The sequence below is a fragment of the Hirundo rustica genome, chromosome 22, assembly GCF_015227805.2.
Source record: "Hirundo rustica isolate bHirRus1 chromosome 22, bHirRus1.pri.v3, whole genome shotgun sequence".
NCBI classification, from domain to species: Eukaryota; Metazoa; Chordata; class Aves; order Passeriformes; family Hirundinidae; genus Hirundo; species Hirundo rustica.
This window is the reverse complement of record NC_053471.1, coordinates 6,104,158-6,129,738: the sequence shown is the minus strand read 5'-3', so window position 1 is coordinate 6,129,738 and position 25,581 is coordinate 6,104,158. Positions and strand designations below refer to the sequence as shown.

Genomic DNA, 25,581 nt, shown 5'->3' with positions numbered 1-25,581 from the left:
GTTCCCCGAGGGGTCCCACCCCAGCCGCGTCGCCTCGCCCTTGCGGCGGGGTCCCTGAGCGCGTCCCCTCCCGTGCCCCAGGGTCGTGCGGCGGCTCCGTGTGCTCCTTCGGCGGGCGCTGCGTGGGCGGGCGCTGCCTGTGCCCGCGCTGCGAGCGCCCGCGCCCGGCCCCGGTCTGCGGCACCGACGGCGTCACCTACGGCAGCCCCTGCCAGCTGCGGGCCGCCGCGTGCCAGCTGCAGAGGAGCATCGAGGTGGCCAGGACGGGACCCTGCGAGGACGGTGCGTTCGGGTCCTCCGCGGTTTGTTTGGCGGGGTGGGGGGAAAGGAGGGGGAGGAGAGAAGGGTTTGGTGTTTGGGAGGGCGGGTGGCTGTCCTGCTGCGCCCCCCCCCCAAAAAAAAAAAAACCTCAAAGCAGCAGGTTCTGTGTCCAAAAAACCCTCAAAGCAGCAGGTTCTGTGTCCAAAAAAACCTCAAAACAGCAGGTTCTGTGTCCAAAAAAAACTCAAAACAGCAGGTTCTCTGTCCTGGTAGACCCCAAAGCAGCAGGTTCTGTGTCCTGGGAGACCCCAAAACAGCAGGTTCTGTGCCCAAAAAAACCTCAAAACATCAGGTCCTGTGCCCTGGGAGGACCCCTCTGTGCCCAAAAAACCCCAAAACAGCAGGTCCTGTGCCCTGGGAGACCCTCAAAAAAGCCAAACAGCAGGTTCTGTGCCCTGGGAGACCCCAAAGCAGCAGGTCCTGTGCCCTGGGAGATCCCAAAAACCTCAAAACAGCAGGTTCTGTGTCCTGGGAGACCCCAAAAACCTCAAAACAGCAGGTTCTGTGCCCAAAAAAACCCTCAAAAGAGCAGGTCCTGTGCCCTGGGAGACCCCGAAACAGCAGGTTCTGTGTCCTGGGAGACCCCAATAACCTCAAAACAGCAGGTCCTGTGCCCTGGGAGACCCCAAAAACCCCAAACCAGCAGGTCCTGTGCCAGCCCTGCTGCCCCCCCGTCTGTGCCCCAGTCCTGTGCCACCCCCTTTCTAATCCCAGCTCCCATTCCTCTACCCCAGTTTTTCCTAATTCTACCCAAACTCCCCTTGGACACTTCCAGGGATGGAGCACTCCGTGCCAGGGCCTCCCCGCCCTCACAGGGAGGAATTTTTTCCCCATATCCCACCGAAATTTCCCGGTTTTCAGTTTGAAGCCATTCCCCCTTGTCCTGTCTCTGCACCCTGCGTAGATTTTCCCTCTCCAATGCCATCCCAGGTAAATTTTCCCTCTCCAATGCCATCCCAGGTAAACTTTCCCTCTCCAATGCCATCCCTGGCATCCTGGCAGGGCTTTGGGACTGGGGTGATCTTTAAGGTCCCTTCCAGCCCAACCCATCCCGGGGCTCTGTTGACTCCCCAGAGCTCCGGGAATGTTTTGGGGTCGGCTCTGCCTTGCTTGGTGCGGTTAAAAAAGGAAGGAACCCGCTGAGTTTTTCCCGCTCCGGGGGAAGCTGTGGGTTCCTGCTGGCGCGGGGAGGGAGCTGAGCTTCCCTGGGAAGGACGTCAGAGGGGAAAAGACGGAGCAGGGTGTTTGATCACAGCCCTGCTCGGGGCAGTTCAGGCTGAATAATTCTCTGTGTAACGCCAAAGCCCGGCCTTTGATCGCGCCAGAAAAGAGCCGGGTTCCCCTTCTCCCCCCCCCCCTCCTCCCCTTCCAGCAGCCTTTGAAATCAGCCACGTCCCTGCCGCTGCTGGAGCTCGGAGCATCCTGCGCAGCCCCAGGGGGTTCAAAACCTCTCCCGACCCCAAACCCCAGCCCCAAACCCCAGCCCCAAACCCCAGCCCCAAACCCCGCCTCGCCCGCCCTCTCCCTGTGCGCGGTGGGGCCGGGATGGGGGAAAGGAGCTGGATCAAAGCGTGGGGCTGTCACAGGAGTGGGGCTGTCACGGGATCGGGGCTGTCACGGGAGCTGGGGGCTGTCACGGGAGCGGGGCTGTCACGGGAGCGGGGCTGTCACAGGAGCAGAGCTGTCACAGGAGCGGGGCTGTCACGGGAGTGGGGCTGTCGAGGGAGCTGAGCTGGGGGCTGTCACGGGAGCGGGGCTGTCACGATAGTGGGGCTGTCACGGGAGCAGGGCTGTCACAGGAGCAGGGCTGTCATGGGAGCGGGGCTGTCACAATAGTGGGGCTGTCGTGGGAGCGGGGCTGTCACGGGAGCAGGGCTGTCACAGGAGCAGAGCTGTCACGATAGCGGGGCTGTCACAGGAGCGGGGCTGTCACAGGAGCGGGGCTGTCACAGGAGCAGAGCTGTCACGATAGTGGGGCTGTCACGGGAGCGGAGCTGTCACGATAGTGGGGCTGTCACGGGAGCGGGGCTGTCACAGGAGCAGAGCTGTCACGATAGTGGGGCTGTCACGGGAGTGGGACTGTCACGGGAGCAGAGCTGTCACAGGAGCAGAGCTGTCACGATAGTGGGGCTGTCACGGGAGCGGGGCTGTCACGGGAGCGGGGCTGTCACAGGAGCAGAGCTGTCACGATAGTGGGGTTGTCGCAGGAGCGGGGCTGTCACGGGAGCAGAGCTGTCACGATAGCGGGGCTGTCACAGGAGCGGGTGGCAGCTGGGTGACACCGGGCTCCGGGTTTGGCTGCTGCTGGGGTAGGAGGAGCAGGAGGAAGGCGCTGGCATTGTCACCCCCCTGCCAGCCGAGGGGACGTCTGCCTTGCCCCGGGCACAGCGATCCCCCCAGCCCTGCGCGTGGGGCAGGAATCTGGGGCTGGAAGGTGGAATATTCTGGGATTTGGATGGGTCCGGGTGTCTCCTCAAGCCAGGACGGGGCTTTGTCCCCGTCCCCTGTGTGCCACCCTTGGCTGGGGAGTTTCTGCCCGGGGCCAGAGCGTTTGGAGCCCCACCAAGGTTCCTCGCGCTCCGAGAGATGCCAGCAGCCCTCGGAAATGGCTTAAAGGGATAAAAAGTGGCTTAGGGAGGATAAAAAAGTGGCTTAAGTGGATAAAAAAGTGGCTTAAGTGGATAAAAAAGTGGCTTAAGTGGATAAAAAAATGGCTTAAGTGGATAAAAATCAGCGAGGCGGCACGATGGGAGGCATTTTGAAAAACCAAAAAGGTTTTAATTAGTGCCAAAATAACGAACCGCACAGAACAAAAGAGTAAAAGCCGTGCACGGGGCAGGGAGCTCTCTGGGACACCCTGAAAATGCCCCGAGCGTCTCCGTGCTCGCTCTCTCGAGCACTCAGTGATCCAGGAGGGGTTTTTGGCTGCGGCCCCATAGGAAACAGCGACGTTCCTTGAGGAACAGCTCCAGGGTCCAGCTGGTGCCTTTGTCCTGGCGCTGGGGCAATTCCGGGGAGGAGAGCTGAGACGTTTCTGGGTTCGTTTTCCTCCCAAGTTCAGGGGTGAAACCGAAAATCTTCAGTTTCCTAACGTGGGAAAACACCTAAGGTGGGAAAACACCTAATATAGAAATTCTTACTTGTGGAAGAACACCTAACATGGCAATTCCTAACTATGGAAAACACCTAAGATGGAAATTCCTAGTTATGGGAAAACACCTAATATGGGAAAACGCCTAAGATGGAAAAATACCTAACATAGAAATTCTTATTTGTGGAAAACACCTAATATGGCAATTCCTAATTATGGAAAACACCTAACATGGAAAAACACCTAATATGGCAATTCCTAATTATGGAAAACACCTAACATGGAAAAACACCTAATATGGGAAAATGCCTAAGATGGAAATTCCTAATTACAGGGAAACACCTAACATGGACATTCCTAATTATGGAAAACCACCTAATATGGGAAAACACCTAATATGGAAATTCCTAATTATGGAAAACACCTAACATGGACATTCCTAATTATGGAAAACACCTAACATGGAAAAACACCTAATATGGAAATTCCTAATTATGGAAAACACCTAACATGGACATTCCTAATTATGGAAAACCACCTAATATGGGAAAACACCTAAGATGGAGATTCCTAATAATGGGAAAACACCTAACATGGACATTCCTAATAATGGGAAAACACCTAACATGGAAAAACACCTAATATGGAAATTCCTAATTATGGGAAAACACCTAACATGGGAAAACACCTAATATGGGAAAACACCTAACATGGGAAAACACCTAACACGGACATTCCTAATTATGGGAAAACACCTAACATGGGAAAACACCTAACACGGACATTCCTAATTATGGGAAAGCACCTAACACGTTTAGGTGTTGGTAAGGAAATCGGGAAATATTCCTAATCCGGAGATGGCGGGCCGGGGAGCGCCGTGTGACGGCGGCCGTGCTCATCCCCAGAGTGCGGCTCGGGGGGCTCCGGCTCGGGGGACGGCAGCGAGTGCGAGCAGGAGCGGTGCCGGCAGTTCGGCGGCTGGTGGGACGAGGACGCCGAGGACGAGCGCTGCGTGTGCGACTTCACGTGCCTGGCGGTGCCGCGCGGCCCGGTGAGCGCCGCCCTCCTCCCGGCCCCTCCCGGGGCGGCGCACGCTGCCGGGGCCCGTCCTGAGCCGCGCCCCCCGCCCTGTGCCGGCAGGTGTGCGGCTCCGACGGCGTCACCTACGCCAACGAGTGCCAGCTGAAGAAGGCGCGGTGCGAGAAACGCCAGGAGCTCTTTGTCACCGGCCAGGGAGCGTGTCGGGGTGAGTGTCCTGAGGGCAGCCGCTGCTCCGTGCTGGGTGTGTCCCTGGGTGTGTCCCTGGGTGTGTCCTGGGTGTGTCCCCTGAGGGAAGCTGCTCCTCCCTGCTGTGTGTGTCCCCGGGTGTGTACCCAGGTATCCCTGGATTTGTCCCCAGGTGTGTCCCCTGAGGGCAGCCACTCCTCCATGCTGGGTGTGTCCCTGGGTGTGTCCCCAGGTGTGTCCCCTGAGGGCAGCCACTCCTCCATGCTGGGTGTGTCTCTGGGTGTGTCCCCAGGTGTGTCCTGGGTGTGTCCCCAGGTGTGTCCTGGGTGTGTCCCCAGGTGTGTCCCCTGAGGGCAGCCACTCCTCCATGCTGGGTGTGTCTCTGGGTGTGTCCCCTGAGGGAAGCCACTCCTCCCTGCTGGGTGTGTCCCCAGGTATCCTCAGGTGTGTCCCCAGGTGTGTCCTGGGTGTGTCCTCAGGTGTGTCCCCTGAAGGAAGCCACTCCTCCCTGCTGGGTGTGTCTCTGGGTGTGTCCCCTGAGGGAAGCCACTCCTCCCTGCTGGGTGTGACCCCAGGTGTCCCTGGTTATGTCCCCAGCAGCTGCTCCTCCCTGCTGGGTGTGTCTTTGGGTGTGTCCCCAGGTGTGTCCCCTGAGGGCAGCTGCTCCTCCCTGCTGGCTGTGTCCCCAGGTGTGTCCCCAGGTATCTCTTTGGCTGTGTCCCCAGGTGTGTCCCCAGGTATCTCTTTGGCTGTGTCCCCAGCTGTGTCCCCAGGTATCTCTTTGGCTGTGTCCCCAGGTGTGTCCCCAGGTGTCCCTGGGTGTGTCCCCAGCTGTGTCCCCAGGTATCTCTTTGGCTGTGTCCCCAAGTGTCCCCAGCTGTGTCCCCTGCCCTTTCCCTGGGTAGAAGCAGGAATCCCTCCCCGGGGTCACCCCCACCGTCCCCACTCCCCTCTTCCCCGGCACCTCCCCTCCGCTTCCCAGCGCCTCCGCCAGGATTTTCCGGAGCGCTGCCGGGTCCCGGGTGCCCAGGTGACCCGTGCGTGTCCCTGTCCCCTCCCTGCAGCCCTGGCCACCGCGCCGCCGCCGCCGCTGGTCGTGCACTGCAGCCAGACCGTCTACGGCTGCTGCCCGGACAACGTCACGCTGGCGCTGGGCGTGGGAGCGGCCGGATGTCCCAGTGAGTGCCACCTCGGGGGACACCCAGGCGCCGGCGGGGGAGCCCGGAGGGGCAGCTGGAGCGGGAATTGGGGGTGGTGGGATCGTGGGATGCCCGGGCTGGGAAAGCCGTCCCGAGCTGCAGCAAAACCGTGTCCCCCAAGCGTCACATCCGGGGGGTTTCTGAGCGTTTCCAGGGGTGGTGATTCCAGCGCTGCCCTGGAGAGCGCGTTCCAAAACCTGACCGCTCCTTGAGGGAGCGAATCATCCCAAATATCCAGCCTGAGCCTCTCCAGGTGCAGCTTTTCCTCTGGCCGTGTCCCTTGGGAGAAGGGACTGAGCCCACCTGCCCACAGCCTCCCGGTGCTGCTGATCCTCCCGTCCTTCCAAAAACCCCCCAGCCAACTCCCAGGCCCAAAAATCCCTTTGGAATTCTGGAGAGCGGGGTGCTGGAGTCCCCAGAAACCCCCCAGCCAACTCCCAGGCCCAAAAATCCCTTTGGAATTCTGGAGAGCAGGGTGCTGGAGTCCCCAAAAACCCCCCCAGCCAACTCCAGGCCCAAAAATCCCTTTGGAATTCTGGAGAGCAGGGTGCTGGAGTCCCCAAAAACCCCCCCAGCCAACTCCAAGCCCAAAAATCCCTTTGGAATTCTGGAGAGCGGGGTGCTGGAGTCCCCAAAAACTCCCCAGCCAACTCCCAGGCCCAAAAATCCCTTTGGAATTCTGGAGAGCGGGGTGCTGGAGTCCCCAAAAACCCCCCAGCCAACTCCAGGCCCAAAAATCCCTTTGGAATTCTGGAGAGCGGGGTGCTGGAGTCCCCAAAACCCCCCAGCCAACTCCAGGCCCACAAATCCCTTTGGAATTCTGGAGAGCGGGGTGCTGGAGTCCCCAAAAACCCCCCAGCCAATTCCCAGGCCCAAAAATCCCTTTGGAATTCTGGAGAGCGGGGTGCTGGAGTCCTGGAGTCCCCTCTGGATGAGCCCAGAGGTGCCTCCAACCCACTGCCGGGCGCGGGGGTTTCCGCCCGCCCGGGTGACGGGAATATTCGCGCTGGGAATCGCGTCACCGCGGTGACAGGTGCGTGACCCCCTGTGCAGGAAGCTGAGCTGGCCGGGGGCTCGTTAATATTAATTCGCTAATTGCCGCAGCCAGCGGGAGCACTTTGAAAGGCTCTCGGCAGCTGAGGCTGCGGCTGCCTGGGGCGGGAAACGTCAGCCCTGGAGACACGGGTTGGGAAAATGGCTGGCTGCCGAGCAGGGAGCGCTGGATAATGGGGAAAACAGCTGGATAATTGGGGAAAAACCCCAGCTGGATAATGGGGGAAACACCCCAGCTGGATAATGGGGGAAAACAGCTGGATAATGGGGGGAAAAAAACCCGGGTTGATAATGGGGGAAATACCCCAGCTGGATAATGGGGGAAACAGCTGGATAATGGGGGAAAAAAAACCCAGCTGGATAATGGGGCAAATACCACAGCTGGATAATGGGGCAAATACCACAGCTGGATAATGGGGGAAAACAGCTGGATAATGGGGGAACAAAACCCAGCTGGATAATGGGGGAAATACCACAGCTGGATAATGGGGAAAACAGCTGGATAATGGGGGAAACAGCTGGATAATGGGGGAAACAGCTGGATAATGGGGGAAAAACCCCAGCTGGATAATGGGGGAAACAGCTGGATAATGGGGGAACAAAACCCAGCTGGATAATGGGGAAAAACCCCGAGATGGATAATGGGAAGAGCTCCAGGACACAGGAGCTTTTCCATTGCTCTGGCAGGGATGATCTTTGGGATCATCCGATGGAAATCCGGCTCCCAGTGCATGGACACGGCTTCCCAGTGCTGGTGTTTCCAATGGAAATCCTGCCCAGTGTTGGTGTTTTCCATGGAAATCCTGCTCCAATCCACGGACACGGCTTCCCAGTGCTGGTGTTAGCAATGGAAATCCTTCCCCTAAATCCATGGACACAGCTTCCCAAGATTGGTGTTTCCCATGGAAATGCTTCCCCTAAATCCATGGACATCGCTCGCTGGCTGGGACCCGGATCCCCCCAGCTTCCTGTGTCCCTCCTGTGTCCCTCCGGGGGCTGTCCCCACTTAGGGAGCAGCGTGAATCCCTGGGGACGTGAATCCCTTTATCCACGGCCGTTCCCTTTTCCCTGCCCCTTGGATGCACTCACTCCCTGTCCCTTTCTGTCCCTTTCTGTCCCTTTCTGTCCCTTTCTGTCCCTTTCTGTCCCTTTCCGTCCCTTTCCGTCCCTCTCCCGCTGGGACAAGGACAGCGCCTGGCGTCTATCTTTGGCTGCCTCCCCTCCATCAAGCCGCTCGTTAATGAATTAATAATCAGCCTCTAATGGCTTCCTTCCCCTTTGACGCTAATGAGAGAGGAGCTCTGGATGACGGCGGGCTCGGGGGCGCTGAGAGCAGCGCGGTGACAGGGGGTGACACAGGGTGACACAGGGTGACACGGGTGGAACAGGTGACACAATGACACGGGGTGACATGGGGTGACACACGGTGACTCGGGTGACACACAGTGACACAGGGTGACATGGGGTGACACACGGTGACGCGGGTGACACACAATGACACAGGGTGACGCAGGTGACACACAGTGACAGAGGGTGACACGGGTGCCACATGGTGGCATGGGGTGACACACGGGTTACAAAGTGTGACACACGGTGACACGGGTGACACAATGACACAGGGTGATGTGGGTGACACAGTGACAGAGGGTGACACATGGTGGCACGGGGTGACACACAGGTTACACGGGTGACACACGGTGATGCGGGTGGCACAGGTGACACAGGATGACACACAGGTTACACGGGGTGACACACGGTGACGCGGGTGGCACAGGTGACACACGGTGACACACAGGTGCCACACGGTGACACGGGGCTGTCCCCGCCGTCCCCGCCCTCAGGCACGTGCCAGTGCAACCCCTACGGCTCCTACGGCGGCTCCTGCGACCCGGGCTCGGGGCAGTGCTCCTGCAAGCCCGGCGTGGGCGGCCTCAAGTGCGACCGCTGCGAGCCCGGCTTCTGGAACTTCCGCGGCATCGTCACCGACGGCAAGAGCGGCTGCACCCGTGAGTGACGGCGAGGGGACACTGCCGGGGGGACAGGGATGGGGACACTGCTGAGTGACGGCGAGGGGACACTGCCGGGGCGGGGACAGGGATGGGGACACTGCCGGGGGGGGACAGGGATGGGGACACTGCCGGGGAGGGACAGGGATGGGGACGCTGCTCGAGGGGGGGACAGGGATGGGGACACTGCTCGAGGGGGGGACAGTGAGGGGACACTGCCCGGGGGGGGACAGGGATGGGACACTGCCGGGGGGGGGACAGGGATGGGACACTGCTGAGTGACAGCGAGGGGACACTGCCGGGGGGGGACAGGGATGGGGACACTGCCGGGGGGGGACAGGGATGGGGACACTGCTGAGTGACGGCGAGGGGACACTGCCCATGGCAGGGGGGACAGGGATGGGACACTGCTGAATGATGGCGAGGGGACACTGCCGGGGGGGGACAGGGATGGGGACACTGCTCGAGGGGGGGACAGGGATGGGGACACTCCCCACAGGTGGGATTTTTCCCCCATTCCCACTCTGTAACAGTGGGATTTCTCCCCTCCCCACCCTATAATAGCGCCATTCCCCCGTTTCCCACCCTGTAACTATTTCCCCCATTCCCACCCTATAACGGTGGGGGGTTTTTCTCCCTCTTTCAGACCTGTAACTGTAGGTTTTTTCCCCTTTCTCACCCTATAATTGTATTTTTTCCTCTTTCCCAGCCTGTCCTTGTGGGTTTTTTCCCCCATCCCCACCCTATAATGGTGTTTTTCCCCCCATTCCCACCCTATAACTGTGGGATTTTCCCCCTTTCCCACCCTATAGCAGTGGGATTTCCCCCCCATTCCCACCCTATAACTGTGGGATTTCCCCCCCATTCCCACCCTATAACTGGGTTTTCCCCCATTCCCACCCTATTACTGTGGGATTTCCCCCCTTTCCCACCCCATAACAGTGGGTTTTTTCCCCCTTTCCCACCCTATAGCAGTGGGTTTTTCCCCCTTTCCCACCCTATAGCAGTGGGTTTTTCCCCCTTTCCCACCCTATAACTGTGGGATTTTCCCCCCATTCCCACCCTATAACTGTGGGGTTTTCCCCCTTTCCCACCCTATAACTGTGGGATTTTCCCCCTTTCCCACCCTATAACTGTGGGGTTTTCCCCCTTTCCCACCCTATAACTGTTTCCCCCTTCCCCAGCCTGCCACTGCGACCCCGTGGGCTCGGTGCGGGACGACTGCGAGCAGATGACGGGGCTGTGCTCCTGCAGGACGGGCATCACGGGCATGAAGTGCAACCAGTGCCCCAACGGCAGCAAGCTGGGCACCACGGGCTGCGAGAAGGGTGAGGGCTTCCCGCCGCGCGGGGCTCTGGGGTCCTGTTTATTTGGGGTTTGTGGTTCTGCATAACTGGGATTTGGGGTCCTGTTTATTTGGGGTTTTGAGTCCTCCATAACTGGGATTTGGGGTCCTGTTTATTTGGGGTTTGTGGTCCTGCATAACTGGGATTTGGGGTCCTGTTTATTTGGGGTTTGTGGTTCTCCATAACTGGGATTTGGGGTCCTGTTTATTTGGGATTTGTGGTTCTCCATAACTGGGATTTGGGGTCCTGTTTATTTGGGATTTTGGGTCCTGTTTATTTGGGGTTTGTGGTCCTGCATAACTGGGATTTGGGGTCCTGTTTATTTGGGATTTTGAGTCCTCCATAACTGGGATTTTGGGTCCTGTTTATTTGGGATTTGTGGTTCTCCATAACTGGGATTTGGGGTCCTGTTTATTTGAGATTTTGAGTCCTCCATAAATGGGATTTTGGGTCCTGTTTATTTGGGATTTTGAGTCCTCCCTAACTGGGATTTTGTGTCCTGTTTATTTGGGATTTTGGGTCCTGTTTATTTGGGATTTTAGTTCCTCTTTATCTGGGATTTTGGTTTATGAATAACCTGGGTTTTGGGTCCTGCATAATTGGGAATTTGTTTTCTCAACAGCTGGGGTTTTGGCTCCAATAACTGGGGTTTTGGCTGCTGTACATTTGGCATTTTGGCTGCTGCCTGAGTGGGATTTTGACTCCTGTATATTTGGGATTTTGGCTGCCATATATTTGGGATTTTGGCCCCTGTCTAACTGGGATTTTGGCTGCCGTTTATTTGGCATTTTGGTTTCCGGATATTTGGGATTTTGACAGCCACTAATTTGGCATTTTGGCTGCTGTAAATTTGGCATTTTGGCTCCTGTAAATTTGGGGTTTGGGCTCCTGTAAATTTCACATTTTGGCTGCTAACTGGGATATTGGCTGCCGTTTATTTGGGACTTTGGCTCCTGTAAATTCGGGATTTTGGCTGCCGTTGATTGGGGATTTTGGCTGCCGTTTATTCGGGACTTTGGCTCCTGTAAATTCGGGATTTTGGCTGCCGTTTATTGGGGATTTTGGCGGCCATCCGGGATGTTTCTCCCTTTCCCAGACCCCTCCGCCCCGCGGTCCTGCCGGGAGCTGAGCTGTGACTTCGGGGCCTCGTGCGTGGAGGTGAACGGCTTTGCGCACTGCGAGTGCCCGTCCCCGCTCTGCTCCGAGGCCAACATGACCAAGGTTTGGGGACATTCGGGGCGCTTCGCGTGTCTGTCCCCCACAAAACCGGGCAGGGATTCATCCCTGGGTGGGCAAAGGGGGACACGCAGGTCACAGGTGTCACCTCTGAGCCGCCCTGGTGCCCCAGAGGAGCCCCCCAAAGGCGCTGCCAGCTCTGAGGGCCCCCTTGGTGTCACCGGGAGGGGCCCCGGGGTGCAGCTGCAGTGTCCCCTGTGCCCCCAGGTGTGCGGCTCCGACGGTGTCACCTACGGGGACCAGTGCCAGCTGCAGACCATCGCCTGCAGGCAGGGCCAGCGCATCACGGTCAAGCACGTGGGGCAGTGCCACGGTGAGTGTCCCCAGGGCAGTGCCACTGAGCGTCCCCAGGGCAGTGCCAGAGTGACTGAGTGTCCCCAGGGCAGTGACACTGAGTGTCCCCAGGGCAGTGACAGAGTGACTGAGTGACCCCAGGGCAGTGACACTGAGTGACCCCAGGGCAGTGCCACTGAGGGACTGAGTGTCCCCAGGGCAGTGCCACACTGAGTGTCCCCAGGGCAGTGACAGAGTGACTGAGTGTCCCCAGGGCAGTCACTGAGTGTCCCCAGGGCAGTGCCACAGTGAGTGTCACTAGCACACTGCCACACTGAGTGTCCCCAGGGCAGGGACACTGAGTGTCCCAAAGACAGTGTCATTGAGTGTCCCCAGAGCAGTGACACTGAGGGACTGAGTGTTCCCTGGGCAGTGCCACGGTGAGTGTCCCCATGGCAGTCACTGAGTGTCGCCTGGTCAGTGTCACACTGAGTGTCACTAGGACACTGCCACACTGAGTGTCCCCATGGCAGTCACTGAGTGTCCCCTGGGCAGTATCACTAGGATAGTGCCACACTGAGTGTCCCCTAGGCAGTGACACTGAGCATCACTAGCACACTGCCACACTGAGTGTCCCCAGGGCAGTGCCAGCCCTGTGTCCTGCAGCTGGCCCTGGCTGCCACCCCTGTGTTTGTCACCGGTGCCACCCCTCCTTTCCCTGTCCTCACGCCCGTCTCCGCTGCTCCCCGCAGAGCCCCTGACCCACAGCAGCCCCCCGCTGCCCCCCACGCCGCCGCCCACGCCGCCGCCGGACCGGCTCCTGCTGCCCGCGCCGCCTCGTGCCGCCGCGCCGTCCCCGGAGCCACCCACCGCGGCCACCGGCCCGCCGCCGGCCGGGCCCACGGAGCGCGGGCACGGCGTGACACCGGCCGGGCCGGCCACCGCCACACCCCGGCTCGCCCAGGCCACGCCCGAGGCCACCGTCCGCCCGCTGGCCACCGTGCCCGTGGTGGCGGCCACCGGCCGGCCGGGCTACGGCGAGTCCGGCAGCGCCGAGGGCAGCGGGGACCAGGACGCGGGCACCAGCGGCGACCAGGAGTCCAGCGGGGCGGGATCGGCCGGTGAGCGCCAGCCCCGGGGCCCCGCGGGCGCTGCGGCGTCAGCGCCGGGGTGGCACTGCCCGGCGTCCCCTCGGTGTCCCCCAGGTGAGGAGGAGCCGGACGAGGGAGCGGTGACGGCCACGGCCGCCGTCGAGAGGGCCACGTGCTACAACACCGCCCTGGGCTGCTGCTCCGACGGGAAAACCGCCGCCGCCGACGCCGAGGGGAGCAACTGCCCAGGTGAACTCGGGGCTGGGGGGTTTGGGGTCGTTTTGGGGTCTGGAGCCGGGGGTTTCTTCAGGTGGGGTGGCACAGAACTGCCCAGCTGGATTTGGGGCTGGGAGAAGGTGTGGGGTCACTCTGGGGTCAGGAATCAAGGATCTCTCCAGGTGGGATGAGACAGAACTGCCCAGGTGGATTTGGGGCTGGGAGAAGGTTTGGGGTCACTCTGGGGTCAGGAATCGGGGGCCGTGTGCCAGATTTTTCCTCACTGAAGCCCTTCCTTGTTCCTTGGGGTTTCCAGTGGGACATCCTCTTTTTCTGTGGGAAAACTTTTCCCTTTTATTCCGTAAAGGACAGCGCCAGTGTGAAGGGAAAGGGAAAAGAGAAGGAAAAAAGGGAAAAAGGAGAAAGAAAAGGGAGAAGGGAAAGAGGAAAGGGAAAAGAAAAAGGGAGAGAGAAAGGGATAAGGGAAAAGGGAGAGAGGAAAGGGAAAGGGAGAGGAAAGGGAAAGGGAGAGGAAAAGAGAAAAGGGAAAAGGAAAGGACCAGCACTGTCCCGTGTGGTTCCCACAGCGGGATCTCTCCGTCCTCTGCCTCCCCAGGTCAGGCCCCGTCCCTGGCGCTCCCGGTGCCGTTCCGGGCTGGTTCGGCGGGGCTGGCCGGCCCCGGTGTCCCTGTGCCAGGCTGTCCCCTTGCCCCCGGCCCCGCCGCGTCCTCTAACGTGTCTCTCTTGTCACCCAGCGGTGCAGCGGGGCTGCTCTCCGCGCCGGCGCTCGCAGGAACCCGTCCGGTAAAAGCCGCCGTCTCCAGCCCGGTCCTTGCCATCCGCTCCCGCACTAATCCTCCATGGCCGTGCCCGTCCCATCCCGACTAACCCGGCACTGGCACTACCCCCACGCCGCCATCCATCCCCCTTTTCCGGCAGGGAATCCGGCGCTCCCTCGCCGCCCCCCGCCCGCCTAAAGCGCTTTGTCTTGTGTCCCCCCCTCCCTTCCCGCAGCCACCAAAGTGTTCCAAGGAGTGCTGATCCTGGAGGAGGTGGAGGGCCAGGAGCTGTTCTACACCCCGGAGATGGCCGACCCCAAATCCGAGCTCTTCGGGGAGACGGCGCGGAGCATCGAGAGCGCGGTGCGTTCCGGCGGGGGGCGGATCCGGTGGAAAAGGTGTGACCGGGATACGCAGAGCAATCGCACGGAGATGAGAAATTTCGCAGGGCAGAGTTGTTCCTCCGAGAGAGCTCAAGGCTGAGCCAAGCCCAGAGCCCTCCGCCTGTTTATTTCTTACTTTTTATACATTTGTGGGTCTGGCTGTGGATTGGCTTCTGGAGTTTTCACCTCTCAGCCAACTGGCCAGATCAGCCGTCAGTTACAATTGTTTTCAGGTTAGAAATATGCAAACAAAGGACAGAGAATGAAAAACAAAGGATTTGTTTATGTTACATGTGTGGGAAAAAGGTAGAAACTGCTCCTAATATTGTACAGTAGCTAAAAGGTCTGACTCCATTTTTATGGACAATCAAAAAGGCTTTAAAAAACTCAGAAAAACCAGGGTGACAAAAAGGGAATCCTGCTGCAGCCTGGAGCGCCAGAATCTCGGCGTCCGGGCTGGGAGAGCTCCCCGGGATCGCCAAATCCGGCCCCGTGTTCGCCCCCAAACCACGCCCCCGAGTGCCGCAGCCTCACATTCCTCTTGCAGCGCTGGGGATTCCGCCTGTGCCACCTTTTCAGTCAGGAAATTTTTCCTTAATTTCCAGCCTAAAGCTCTTCTGGTGCAGCCTGAGGCGCTTTGCTGTCCTCCTGTCACCTGTTCCCTGGGACAGGAGCCTGACCCCACCCGGCCACAGCTTCCCTGGGGTTTGTGCTGGCCTGGAAATCCCTTTTCCAGCTTGACCTGGGTGTTGGGACTGTTCTGACGCCTCTGGGAATCCCCGGGTGTTTTATCTCCAGGAAAAGCCCTGGGACAAAGATAGATCCAAACATCCTCTTACCCTCCGGCTCAGCAGCACAGCTTTGGGGTGTTCCCCGTGTCAGTCCACTCTCCCTCCTGGGTGAATTTTGGGTGAATTTTGGGTGGGAATTGGTCCGTTTTGGGGACGCTGAGGCGGTGCTGGGTGGCAGAGCAACCACCAACCACCTTGGCAAGGGCGGGGAAATCTTCGGAGCCGATCCCAAGCCCCGGGAGCAGATGGACAGGGCCCAGATGGCTCCTGCAGCCCCGGTGACAGTGACAACGTCACCAGGCCGGCGCTGCCAACATCTCCGTTCACCGGATCCCCCCTGAGGGGACTCCACAGGTTTCCGGGTTTCCATGGAAACCGTGGCACAAAAGCCACCTGTGACTGCAGACGCTCGTCCCCCTCGTCACCCGCTTCCCGGTGCCACACCTGGCTTCTCCCTGTCCCCGCGTCTGTCCCCGCGTCTGTCCCCGCGTCTGTCCCCGTGTCTGTCCCCGCGTCTGTCCCCGCCTGCCCCTGTGTCTGTCCCTGTGTCTGTCCCTGTGTCTGTCCCCATGTCTGTCCCCATGTCTCTCCCCTCGTCTCTCCCCTCGTCTCTCCCCTCGTCTCTCCCCGCGTCTCTCCCCGCGTCTGTCCCCGCGTCTGTCCCCGCGTCTGTCCCCGCGTCTGTCCCCGCGTCTGTCCCCATGTCTGTCCCCATATCTCTCCCCTCGTCTGTCCCCTCGTCTGTCCCCTCGTCTCTCCCCATGTCTGTCCCCGCATCTGTCCCTGCGTCTGTCCCCGCGTCTGTCCCCATATCTCTCCCCGCATCTCTCCCCTCGTCTGTCCCCATGTCTGTCCCCGCGTCTGTCCCCATGTCTGTCCCCGTGTCCGTCCCCGCTGCCACCTCCCTGCCGGTGCCGGGGTGCTCCCGGTCCTCTCCTGCCGGTCGCTGTTCCCAGTTTAAAGGGAAGACCTGACCTCGTTAATTAGTTAATTCCTGCCCTTGCCTTGGCGCGGGGCAGGCTCTGGTGGCCCTGGCAGTGACAGCGCTGTCACGGCTCCGCGCTGCCACCGCGTCCTGCCGCGGCTCCAGACAAATCCCGCAGCGCCCCGGAGCCAGGTTTTGGGAAGGCAGGAGGGCGTTTGAGGATGCGCAGAGAGGCTTTGTGGGATTTTCCCGAGTTCCTGGGCAGCTTTGCGGGGCTTTGGGAGGGATGGGGAGGGCTCGGATGGCACAGGGAGGAAAATCCCAGGATGAGCTGCGAGGTGGCTCCGCCCTGCTCCTCCTCAGCACGGGGATGCTTCCCTGTCCCCCTTGATCTATGGATCCTGTTCTTCCCTGTGCCACAGAGAGCAGGGACCGGCTGGAATTGTCACAGCACATCCCTGCTCCCTCCCTGAAGCAAATCCCAGCCTGCCTGAGAGTCAGGATTTTTCCCTGGCAGGATCCCCATCCCAGGATTTTCCCATTATCTGGAGTGTTCCCTTTCCTCCTTCTGATCCATTCTGCTCCTCCTCAGCACGGGGATGCTTCCCTGTCCCCCTTGATCTATGGATCCTGTTCTTCCCCGTGCCACAGAGAGCAGGAATTGTCACAGCACGTCCCCGGCTGTCACCGCAAAGGCTTGGAAGCAAATCCAGGAGATCCAGAGAGTCAGGATGTTTCCCTGGCAGGATCCCCCTCCCAGGTTCTCCCGTTAACCCGGCTGCTCCCTTTCCTCCTCCCAATCCAGCTGGATGAGCTTTTCCGGGGTTCCGACGTCAGGAAGGATTTCAAGAGCATCCGAGTGCGGGACCTGGGCCAGAGCAGCGCCGTCAGGGTCATCGTGGAGGCTCACTTTGACCCAGGTAGGGCCCTTCCCGGCGGCATTCCCAGCGGGAATTCTGCCTGCGGGAGCCCCAGGGGCGCGGAGGAGGAGCCGTCCTAAAACCCAGTCTGGGCTTGGGACTTGTATCCGGCAAAATTCCGGTGGGAGCAGAGCTGGGAGGAGCTGCACCCCGAGGAGCTGGAAGGGGTTTCCTTGGGGAAGGAGGATTGTTTTCCTTGGAAAATGGGGATTGTTTTCCTTGGGGAAGAAGATTATTTTCCTTGGAAAAGGAGGGTTATTTTCCTTGGAAAGGAAGGTTGTTTTCCTTAAGAAAGAAGATTATTTTCCTTGGGGAAGGAGGGTTATTTTCCTTGGGGAAAGCAGGATTATTTTCCTTGGAAAAGGAAGATTATTTTCCTTGGAAAAGGAGAGATTATTTTCCTTGGAAAAAGAAGATTATTTTCCTTATGAAAGAAGATTATTTTCCTTGGGAAAGGAGAATTATTTTCCTTGGAGAAGGAGGATTATTTTCCTTGGAAAAGGAGAGATTTGGGGAGGTCACAGGTGGGAGATTCCTGTTGGAATCTTCACTGCTGCTTCCCTCGTTTCCCCTCCTGGCTGGGATCAGCCACGTCCTACACGGCCGCCGATATCCAGGGAGCTCTGCTGAAGCAGATCCGAGCTTCCAAGAAGAAAACCATCCTGGTGAAGAAGCCGCAGCAGGAGCACATCAAATTCATGGATTTTGGTGAGCGCTGCTCCGGGAATCCCATCCCAGGCCCTCCCCACGCCCGGAGTGAAATCTCTGTGCCTGGAATGGTTTTGTCCTCAGGAAAACCAGAAAAGGGTTCAAATTCCTCCATTTTCCATGGAGTGTGGCCTGGGAAGGGAGCCCGTCCTGGAATTCCAGGGGTGGTGGGCAGTGGGGGATTCCTCCTGCTCCAACCACGGCAGATTTCCCAGGAAAAGTGGGAACACAGAGCCTGGAAGAGGCACAGCCCCACTGCCAGTATCCCCAAAAAAACCCCAAATTTGTGCATTTTGAGGCTTTGTAGGTTACAAATTCCTCCTCCAGGACCAGCCTGGGTGCTCCTCTCAAAACCCACAGCTGAGCCTAAAACTAACCCTGGCCCACACCTGAGCCTAAAACAAACCCTGGCCCACACCTGAGCCAAAAACAAACCCTGACCCACACCTGAGCCTAAAACAAACCCTGGCCCACACCTGAGCCTAAAACAAACCCTGACCCACACCTGAGCCGAAAACAAACCCTGACCCACACCTGAGCCTAAAACAAACCCTGACCAACACCTCAGCCTAAACCCTGACCCTGACCCTAATGCTAATCCTAACACTGACCTGAAACTAACACTAACCCAAACCCATACCTGACCCTAACCTTAACCCCAACCCTAAAACTGACCTAAAACTGAGCCTAACCTTCACCCTACCCTGACCCACCTGACCCTGACCCTAAACCTAGCCCATACCTGCCCCTGACCCACACCTGACCCTAAAACTGACCCACACCTGACCCTGACCCTAAACCTAGCCCATAACTAACCCTAAAACTGACCCATACCTAACCCTGCCCCTGCCCCACAGCTGACCCTAAAAGTGACCCCCACCTGACCCTAACCCAATCCCACACCTGCCTCCCCAACCCTGTGCTGTGTTCCAGACTGGATCCCGCAGCTCTTCGCCACCACCATCACCACCACCACGGCCACCACCGCGTCCCCGGCCACCACCCACCGTGTCCCCGCGTCCCCGGCCGCCACCCACCGTGTCCCCGCGGCCACCACCCGCCGTGTCCCTGCAGCCACCACCCACCGTGTCCCCGCGGCCCCGGCCACCACCCGCCATGTCCCCGTGGCCACCACCCGCCATGTCCCCGCGGCCACCACCCGCCATGTCCCCGTGGCCACCGCGGCCCCGGGGCACCACGCGGAGCCCGCGGGCGGCTCCGGGGCGCCCGGCCCCGGCGGCAGCGGCAGGAGGAAGCCCCCCGGCAGCACCCGGCAGCCCCCCGGCGGCAGCCGAGCCCCCCGGCCCTGCCAGTCCCAGCCCTGCCTGCACGGTGGCACCTGCGAGGACGACGGCCGCGACTTCACCTGCAGCTGCCCCGCGGGGAGAGGAGGGGCCGTCTGTGAGAAAGGCAGGTGGTGCTCCCCAAAATCCCGAATCCTGCCTCTTCGGGTCAGCTCCAGCCCCTTTGGGTGGGCAGGGATGCCATCTTCTGTGCCAGGGTTGCTAAAAATCATCTCCAGCCCCTTTGGGTGGGCAGGGATTGTGTCACCCTCTGTGCCAGGGTTGCTAAAAATCAGCTCCAGCCCCTTTGGGTGGGCAGGGATGTCAGCCTCAGGTTTGCTCCAGCCTGGATTTGGGTGCTTCCAGAGATGGGAAAGAGCTAAAAACAAACCTCTGAGTAGTGACAGAGGGACGGGGGGACGTGCAAAGCAACCCCCAAATTCGGGCTTGGTGCCACCAGCTGTGCCAGCCCCGCCAGGGCAGCTACCAGAGGAGCAATTCCTCCTTCCCGGCCTCCGTCCTGATCCCAAAAAGGCTGGGAGCTGCTGCTTTGCTGTCCCAGCTCGTGGCAGTGTCGCCCAGTGTCACCCAGTGTCACCCAGGCAGGGCCTGCCCACCCTCCCCACCCCAGGCCGGCGCTGCAGCTGCTCCAGCCTCATTCCCAGCCCTTGGAGCAGCTCGGGAAGCAGCTGCAGACTGGGAACGCTGCTGGTGTTTACTGGGAGCTGCCCCTGGCACTTTGGGGTCACACCGGGGGCTCTGGGCGGGCTCATTCCCAAAAATCTTTGTCCCTAAAGCCGTCACCTGGAGCGCTCCAAGCTGTGGCTGTCCTGCCCTGTTGGTTTAGTGGGATTTGGACTCCCAAACCCATTGGAAAACATCCAACCCTGTTGGTTTTAATGGGATTTGGACTCCCAAATCCTTTGGAAAACATCCAACCCTGTTGGTTTTAATGGGATTTGGACTCCCAAATCCTTTGGAAAACCTTGGTAGCTGTCCAGCCCTGCTGGTTTAACAGGATTTGGACTCCCAAATCCCTTGGAAAATGTCAGTGGGTTTCCAGCCCTGTTGGTTTAACGGGATTTGGACTCCCAAATCCCTTGGAAAAGGTCCCGAAAGCCGGCAGTGGTGGCTGGGAATGTCAGGTGTGGTTTGGGGAGCAGAGAGGAGAAGGAAGGAGCAGGAGCTGCGGGAGCCGGGCGTGGAAGGGACCGGGAGGAGCCGCTCGGGAAAGCTCCGGAGGGAGCGATCCCGACTCCCAAAGCGTTTTTGTGGGGAGCAGCATCACCGGAGGGGTCTGGGGGCACCACTCCGAGTGCCTGGAGGGATGAATTCCCGGGAACGTCATCTCCGAGGGGAACACGGGCAGGAAAACATTCCCAGCTCCGTGCCGGGCGCTCACTGCCGTGTCCTGTGTCCCCTCGTGTCCCCTCCCCGACCCCGCAGCCGTCAGGTACTTCATCCCCAGCTTCGGGGGCAGGTCCTACCTGGCCTTCAAGACCATGAAGGCCTACCACACGGTGAGGATTTCCATGGAATTCCGGGCCCTGGAGCCCAGCGGGCTGCTCCTCTACAACGCCCAGAAGCACGGCAAGGATTTCATCTCGCTGGCGCTGGTGGGCGGCTTCGTGGAGCTCAGGTGAGCGAGGGAGCGGCCAGGACGGGGGATTTGCATCCCAGGACGGGGAATTTGCATCCCAAAAGGGGGGAATTTGCATCCTAAAACGGGAGAATTTGCATCCCAAAAGGCCTCAAAGAGGACAGAAAAATCGGGATTATTTTGGCGGGGCTGTAGCTGGAACGCTCAGGGAGCTCGGGTTCCCTCTTTTCAGCAAAGAACTCTCCGGTGTCGATTTGAATTTCAAAAAGCTCCGAGGTGTGGGAGGTTGGTTGATTTGAGAGAGCTTTTTTTGGCGGGGTGGTTTGAGGTGGTTTTTTTTAAACTGTGAGAAGAAATGCGGAGAGGGGGGAGAGAAAAAAAAGGGAAGGGAGGAAAGCGCCGGGGCGGCTTTTTTTTGTACTCCAAAATCCAGCGGGACGGGTTTGGAATGGGAGGGCAGAGCAGAGAGAAGGGAGAGGAGGAGGGAAACAGGGATAGAGAGGGAGGGAGAGGAGGAGAGAAGGGGAGAGGAGGAGAGGAGGAGGGAGGGAGTGGGAGAAGAGAGAGAGAGAAGGATGGAGAGAAAGAGAGAAGTCGGGAGGGAGAGAAGGAAGGCGAGGAGGAAGGAGGGATGAAGAGAGAGGAGGAGGGAAGGAGAAAAAGGGGAGGGAAAGAGAGAAAGAGGGAAGGAGAAGGAGAGAAGGAGGGAGGAAGGGAAGGAAAGGAGGAGGGAGGGAGAGAAGAATGGAAAGGGAAGGAAGGAGAGGAAAGGAGGGAGGGAGAGAAGAATGGAAAGAGAAGGAAGGAGGGAGGGAGGGAGGGAGGGACAGAGAGGGTCCCCAGGCGCTGGCAGTGCCACCTCAGCCCCGGCCCGGCGCAGCTGGCACCTCCGGGCACAGCCCCCGTGTTTTCGCGGCAGGTTTAACACGGGCTCGGGCACGGGCACGGTGAGCAGCAGGGTCCGGGTGGAGCCGGGCCGCTGGCACCAGCTGGAGGTGACCCGGAACCGGCGCAGCGGCGCCCTGGCCGTGGACGGGGAGCCCCAGGTCAGCGGGCACAGCCCCCCGGGCACCGACGGGCTCAACCTGGACACCGACCTCTTCATCGGCGGGGCGCCCGACGAGCACATGGCGCTGTGAGCGGGGCGCTGGGCACGGGAGGGGGGCACGGGAGGGTGCCGCTGGGTCTGGAGGTGACACTGCCCTTGAGGGTGGCACTGCCCAAAAAGTGTGACACTGCCCTGTGAGGGTGACACTGCCCCGTGAGGGTCACCCTGCCCTGTGAGAGGGTGACACTGCCCTTGAGGGTGACACTGCCCATGATGGTGACACTGCCCATAATGGTCACCCTGCCCTGTGAGGGTGATGCTGCCCTGTGAGGGTGACGCCACCCACGATGGTGGCACTGCCCCATGAGGGTGACACTGCCCTGTGACAATGATACTGCCCATGATAGTGACACTGCCCTGTGAGGGTGACACTGCCCTGTGAGGGTGATGCTGCCCTGTGAGGGTGACGCCACCCACGATGGTGGCACTGCCCCATGAGGGTGACACTGCCCTGTGAGGGTGACACTGCCCATGATGGTGACCCTGTCCCACAAAAGTGACACTGCCCCATGAGGCTGACACTGCCCATGACGGTGACAGTATCCATGATGGTGACACTGCCCTGTGATGGTGACACTGCCCATGATGGTGACACCGCCCTGTGACAGTGACACTACCCATAATGGTAACCCTGCCCTGTGAGGGTGACACTGCCCATGACGGTGACACTGCCCATGATGGTGACACTGCCCTGTGACAGTGACACTGCCCTGTGACAATGACCCTGCCCATGACGGTGCCCCTGCCCCACGACGGCGCCGAGCCAGGCGCAGCCCCCACCCCCGACGTCCCTCCCCTCTGCCCTCCCTGGCTCCCCGTGAGCCGCCACGGCCCCCCTTGGGGACACCCACTGCCGCCGTGTCCCCTCAGGGTGACGGAGCGCACCGAGGCCGCCGCCGGCCTGCGGGGCTGCGTCCGCCTCCTGGGCATCAACAACCGCCACTACGAGCTGCGCCAGGGCGCCGGCGACGTCCTCTACGGCAGCGCCGTGGGCGAGTGCGGCGACGACCCCTGCCAGCCCAACCCCTGCCGCCACGGCGGCGCGTGCCACGCCAAGGAGGCCGAGATGTTCCGCTGCCAGTGCCCCGACGGCTACACGGGTGCGGGACGGGATTTCGGGGGCGTCGCGGGGGGTGAAGGGACGCCCGGTGTTGGCGACGGGCTCGGGGTGGCTGTGGCTGTGCCAGTGCCCCCGGTAAATGTCGCTTTTAGGGCAGGGGAATAACGTCCCCTCGAGGCGTTTTCGGGGTGTGGTGCCGCTCGGTTTGTGGGGGTTTGGTGTGGGGGAGCTCTTCACTGGAAGAGGGGTTGGGCGCCGGAATTATCTTTGGGCACGGGAATGGTCTTGGGGTGCTGGAAAAATCTTTGGGCACCGGAATCTTCTTGGGGGGACACGGGGGACATTGAGTACGTGGGGACACTGGGGATGTGAAGAGGACAGGAGGGACACTGGAGACATGAGGAACACCAGGGATGTGGGGGGCATGGGGACACTGGGGACATGGTGACATTGGGGACATGTCTCTGGGGTTGGTGACATTGGGGATGTGTCTCTGGTTTTGGTGGCATTGGGGATGTGTTTCTGGTTTTGGTGACATTGGGGATGTGTCTCTGAGGTTGGCGACACTGGGGACGTGTTGACACTGGGGATGTGTCTCTGAGGTGGGTGACATTGGGGTTGGTGACGCTGGGGACATGGTGACATTGGGGACATGTCTCTGGGGTTGGTGACATTGGGGATGTGTCTCTGGTTTTGGTGGCATTGGGGACGTGTCTCTGGTTTTGGTGACATTGGGGACGTGTCTCTGGGGTTGGTGACACTGGGGACGTGTCTCTGGTTTTGGTGACATTGGGGACGTGTCTGTGGGGTTGGTGACACTGGGGACATGGTGACATTGGGGACGTGTCTGTGGGGTTGGTGACACTGGGGATATGGCTCTGGGGCTGGTGACATTGGGGATGTGTTTCTGGTTTTGGTGACATTGGGGATGTGTCTCTGAGGTTGGCGACACTGGGGACGTGTCGACACTGGGGATGTGTCTCTGAGGTTGGTGACATTGGGGTTGGTGACGCTGGGGACATGGTGACATTGGGGACGTGTCTCTGGGGTTGGTGACACTGGGGACATGGTGACATTGGGGACGTGTCTCTGGGGTTGGTGACACTGGGGACATGTCTCTGGGGTTGGTGACACTGGGGACGTGTCTCTGGTTTTGGTGACACTGGGGGACGTGTCTCTGGGGTTGGTGACACGCTGCCCGTCCCCCCAGGCCCCACGTGCGCCTTCGAGAGGAACCCGTGCGAGCCGTCGCCGTGCCACGCCTCTGCCACCTGCCTGGTGCTGCCCGAGCGGGGCGCGCTGTGCGCCTGCCCCATGGGGCGCCAGGGGGAATTCTGCGAGCGAGGTGGGACGGCGGGCACGGCCCCACGCCCTTCTCCCCGGCCCCCTGCCCCTGTCCCCGGCCCCACGCCCCTGTCCCTGGCCCCACACCCTTCTCCCCGGCCCCACGCCCCTGTCCCCAGCCCCGCGCCCCTGTCCCCGGCCCTGTGCCCCTGTCCCTGGCCCCACACCCCTGTCCCCAGTCCCGTGCCCCTGTCCCCAGCCCTGTGCCCTTCTCCCCGGCCCCAGGCAGCCTCTGGGACCCGGGCCGTGCCCGCCGTCCCTCACGCCGCCCGCTTTGTGCCCAGTGACGGAGCAGGACCAGTCCATGCCCTTCCTGCCCGAGTTCAACGGATTCTCCTTCCTGGAGCTGAACGGGCTGCAGAGCTTCGTGCCCGACCTGCAGTGAGTGCCGGGGACGGGGCACCGGGGACACCCCTCACCTGGCGGGGATGGTATTTCTGCCAGATTCCCACCCCTCACCTGGCAGAGGTGGCATTTCTGATAAATCCCCACCCAGAACATCTGGGACACCGCTCACCTGGCGGGGATGGCACCTCAGGGCACCCTTCACCTGGCGGGAATGGCACCTCAGGGACACCCCTCACCTGGCGGGGATGGTATTTCTGCCAGATTCCCACCCCTCACCTGGCAGGGATGGTATTTCTGATAAATCCCTACCCTGAACATCTGGGACGCTCCTCACCTGACGGGGCTGGTATTTCTGCCAAATCTCCACCCTGAACATCAGGGGAACCCCTCACCTGGCAGAGGTGGCATTTCTGACAAATCCCCACCCCTGCAGCATCAGGGACATCCCTCACCCGGCAGGGCTGGCACTTGTGTCACATCCTCATCTGCCAGGGTTGGCATTTCTGTCACATCCATCATTCCCCTCACCTGGCGGGGCTGGCACCTCAGGGACACCCCTCACCTGGCGGGGCTGGCACCTCAGGGACACCCCTCACCTGGCGGGGCTGGCACCTCAGGGACACCCCTCACCTGGCGGGGCTGGCACCTGTGCCACATCCCCGGGCTCAGGGTGCCCCCGAGGGAGGCGGGCAGGGGGCATTGGGCAGGGCAGGGCGTCCCTCAGCGCGCTCTCCTCAGGGAGAAGATGTCCATGGAGCTGGTGCTGCTGGCCAAGAAGCCCAGCGGGATGATCTTCTACAACGGCCAGAAGAGCGACGGCAAAGGGGACTTTGTGTCCCTGGCGCTGCACGAGGGGCACCTGGAGTACAGATACGACCTGGGCAAGGGGCCAGCCGTGCTCAGGTGAGCCCTGCCCGCCCGGGCACCTCCCCGGCGCGGCGTCGGCGGGTCCCGAGGGCAGAGCTCTCACCTGGCGCCTCTCTCCTCCCCGTTTTTATTTCCTCCCGTCCAGGAGCAAGGAGCGGGTGCCCCTCAACACCTGGATCAGCGTGCTGCTGGAGAGGAGCGGCCGCAAGGGCGTCCTGAGGGTGGACGACGGCGACAGGGTGACGGGAGAGTCCCCGGTGAGCCGGGGAGGGACCCCCAGGCCTGCTCTGCTCACCCGGGGCGGGATTCCTCGGGCTCCGGGGCCTCAGATCCCGGCTTGGAGGGGGGAGGAGTGGAGCTCCTCGGGGTTCTGGGCTTTAAATCGTGGGTTTGAGGGTGGGAAAGT

At 60.4% G+C, this 25,581-nt stretch overlaps 1 protein-coding gene across 1 annotated transcript in view; it reads left to right on the top strand.

Moving 5' to 3' along the window:
* AGRN (agrin) overlaps positions 1-25,581 on the top strand; it is a 104,407-nt gene that overhangs the window by 66,175 nt on the left and 12,651 nt on the right. The window contains exons 11-32 of the mRNA XM_040084464.2: positions 82-282; positions 4,318-4,463; positions 4,553-4,658; positions 5,704-5,817; positions 8,733-8,897; positions 10,082-10,225; positions 11,340-11,464; positions 11,687-11,792; positions 12,505-12,873; positions 12,958-13,092; positions 14,074-14,201; positions 16,743-16,857; positions 17,446-17,565; positions 18,499-18,683; positions 18,771-18,975; positions 20,295-20,487; positions 21,368-21,583; positions 22,427-22,656; positions 23,827-23,961; positions 24,245-24,341; positions 25,047-25,211; positions 25,321-25,432. Of these exons, the coding sequence (XP_039940398.1) occupies positions 82-282; positions 4,318-4,463; positions 4,553-4,658; positions 5,704-5,817; positions 8,733-8,897; positions 10,082-10,225; positions 11,340-11,464; positions 11,687-11,792; positions 12,505-12,873; positions 12,958-13,092; positions 14,074-14,201; positions 16,743-16,857; positions 17,446-17,565; positions 18,499-18,683; positions 18,771-18,975; positions 20,295-20,487; positions 21,368-21,583; positions 22,427-22,656; positions 23,827-23,961; positions 24,245-24,341; positions 25,047-25,211; positions 25,321-25,432 (3,512 nt within the window). The remainder of the gene's footprint in view (positions 1-81; positions 283-4,317; positions 4,464-4,552; positions 4,659-5,703; positions 5,818-8,732; positions 8,898-10,081; positions 10,226-11,339; positions 11,465-11,686; positions 11,793-12,504; positions 12,874-12,957; positions 13,093-14,073; positions 14,202-16,742; positions 16,858-17,445; positions 17,566-18,498; positions 18,684-18,770; positions 18,976-20,294; positions 20,488-21,367; positions 21,584-22,426; positions 22,657-23,826; positions 23,962-24,244; positions 24,342-25,046; positions 25,212-25,320; positions 25,433-25,581) is intronic.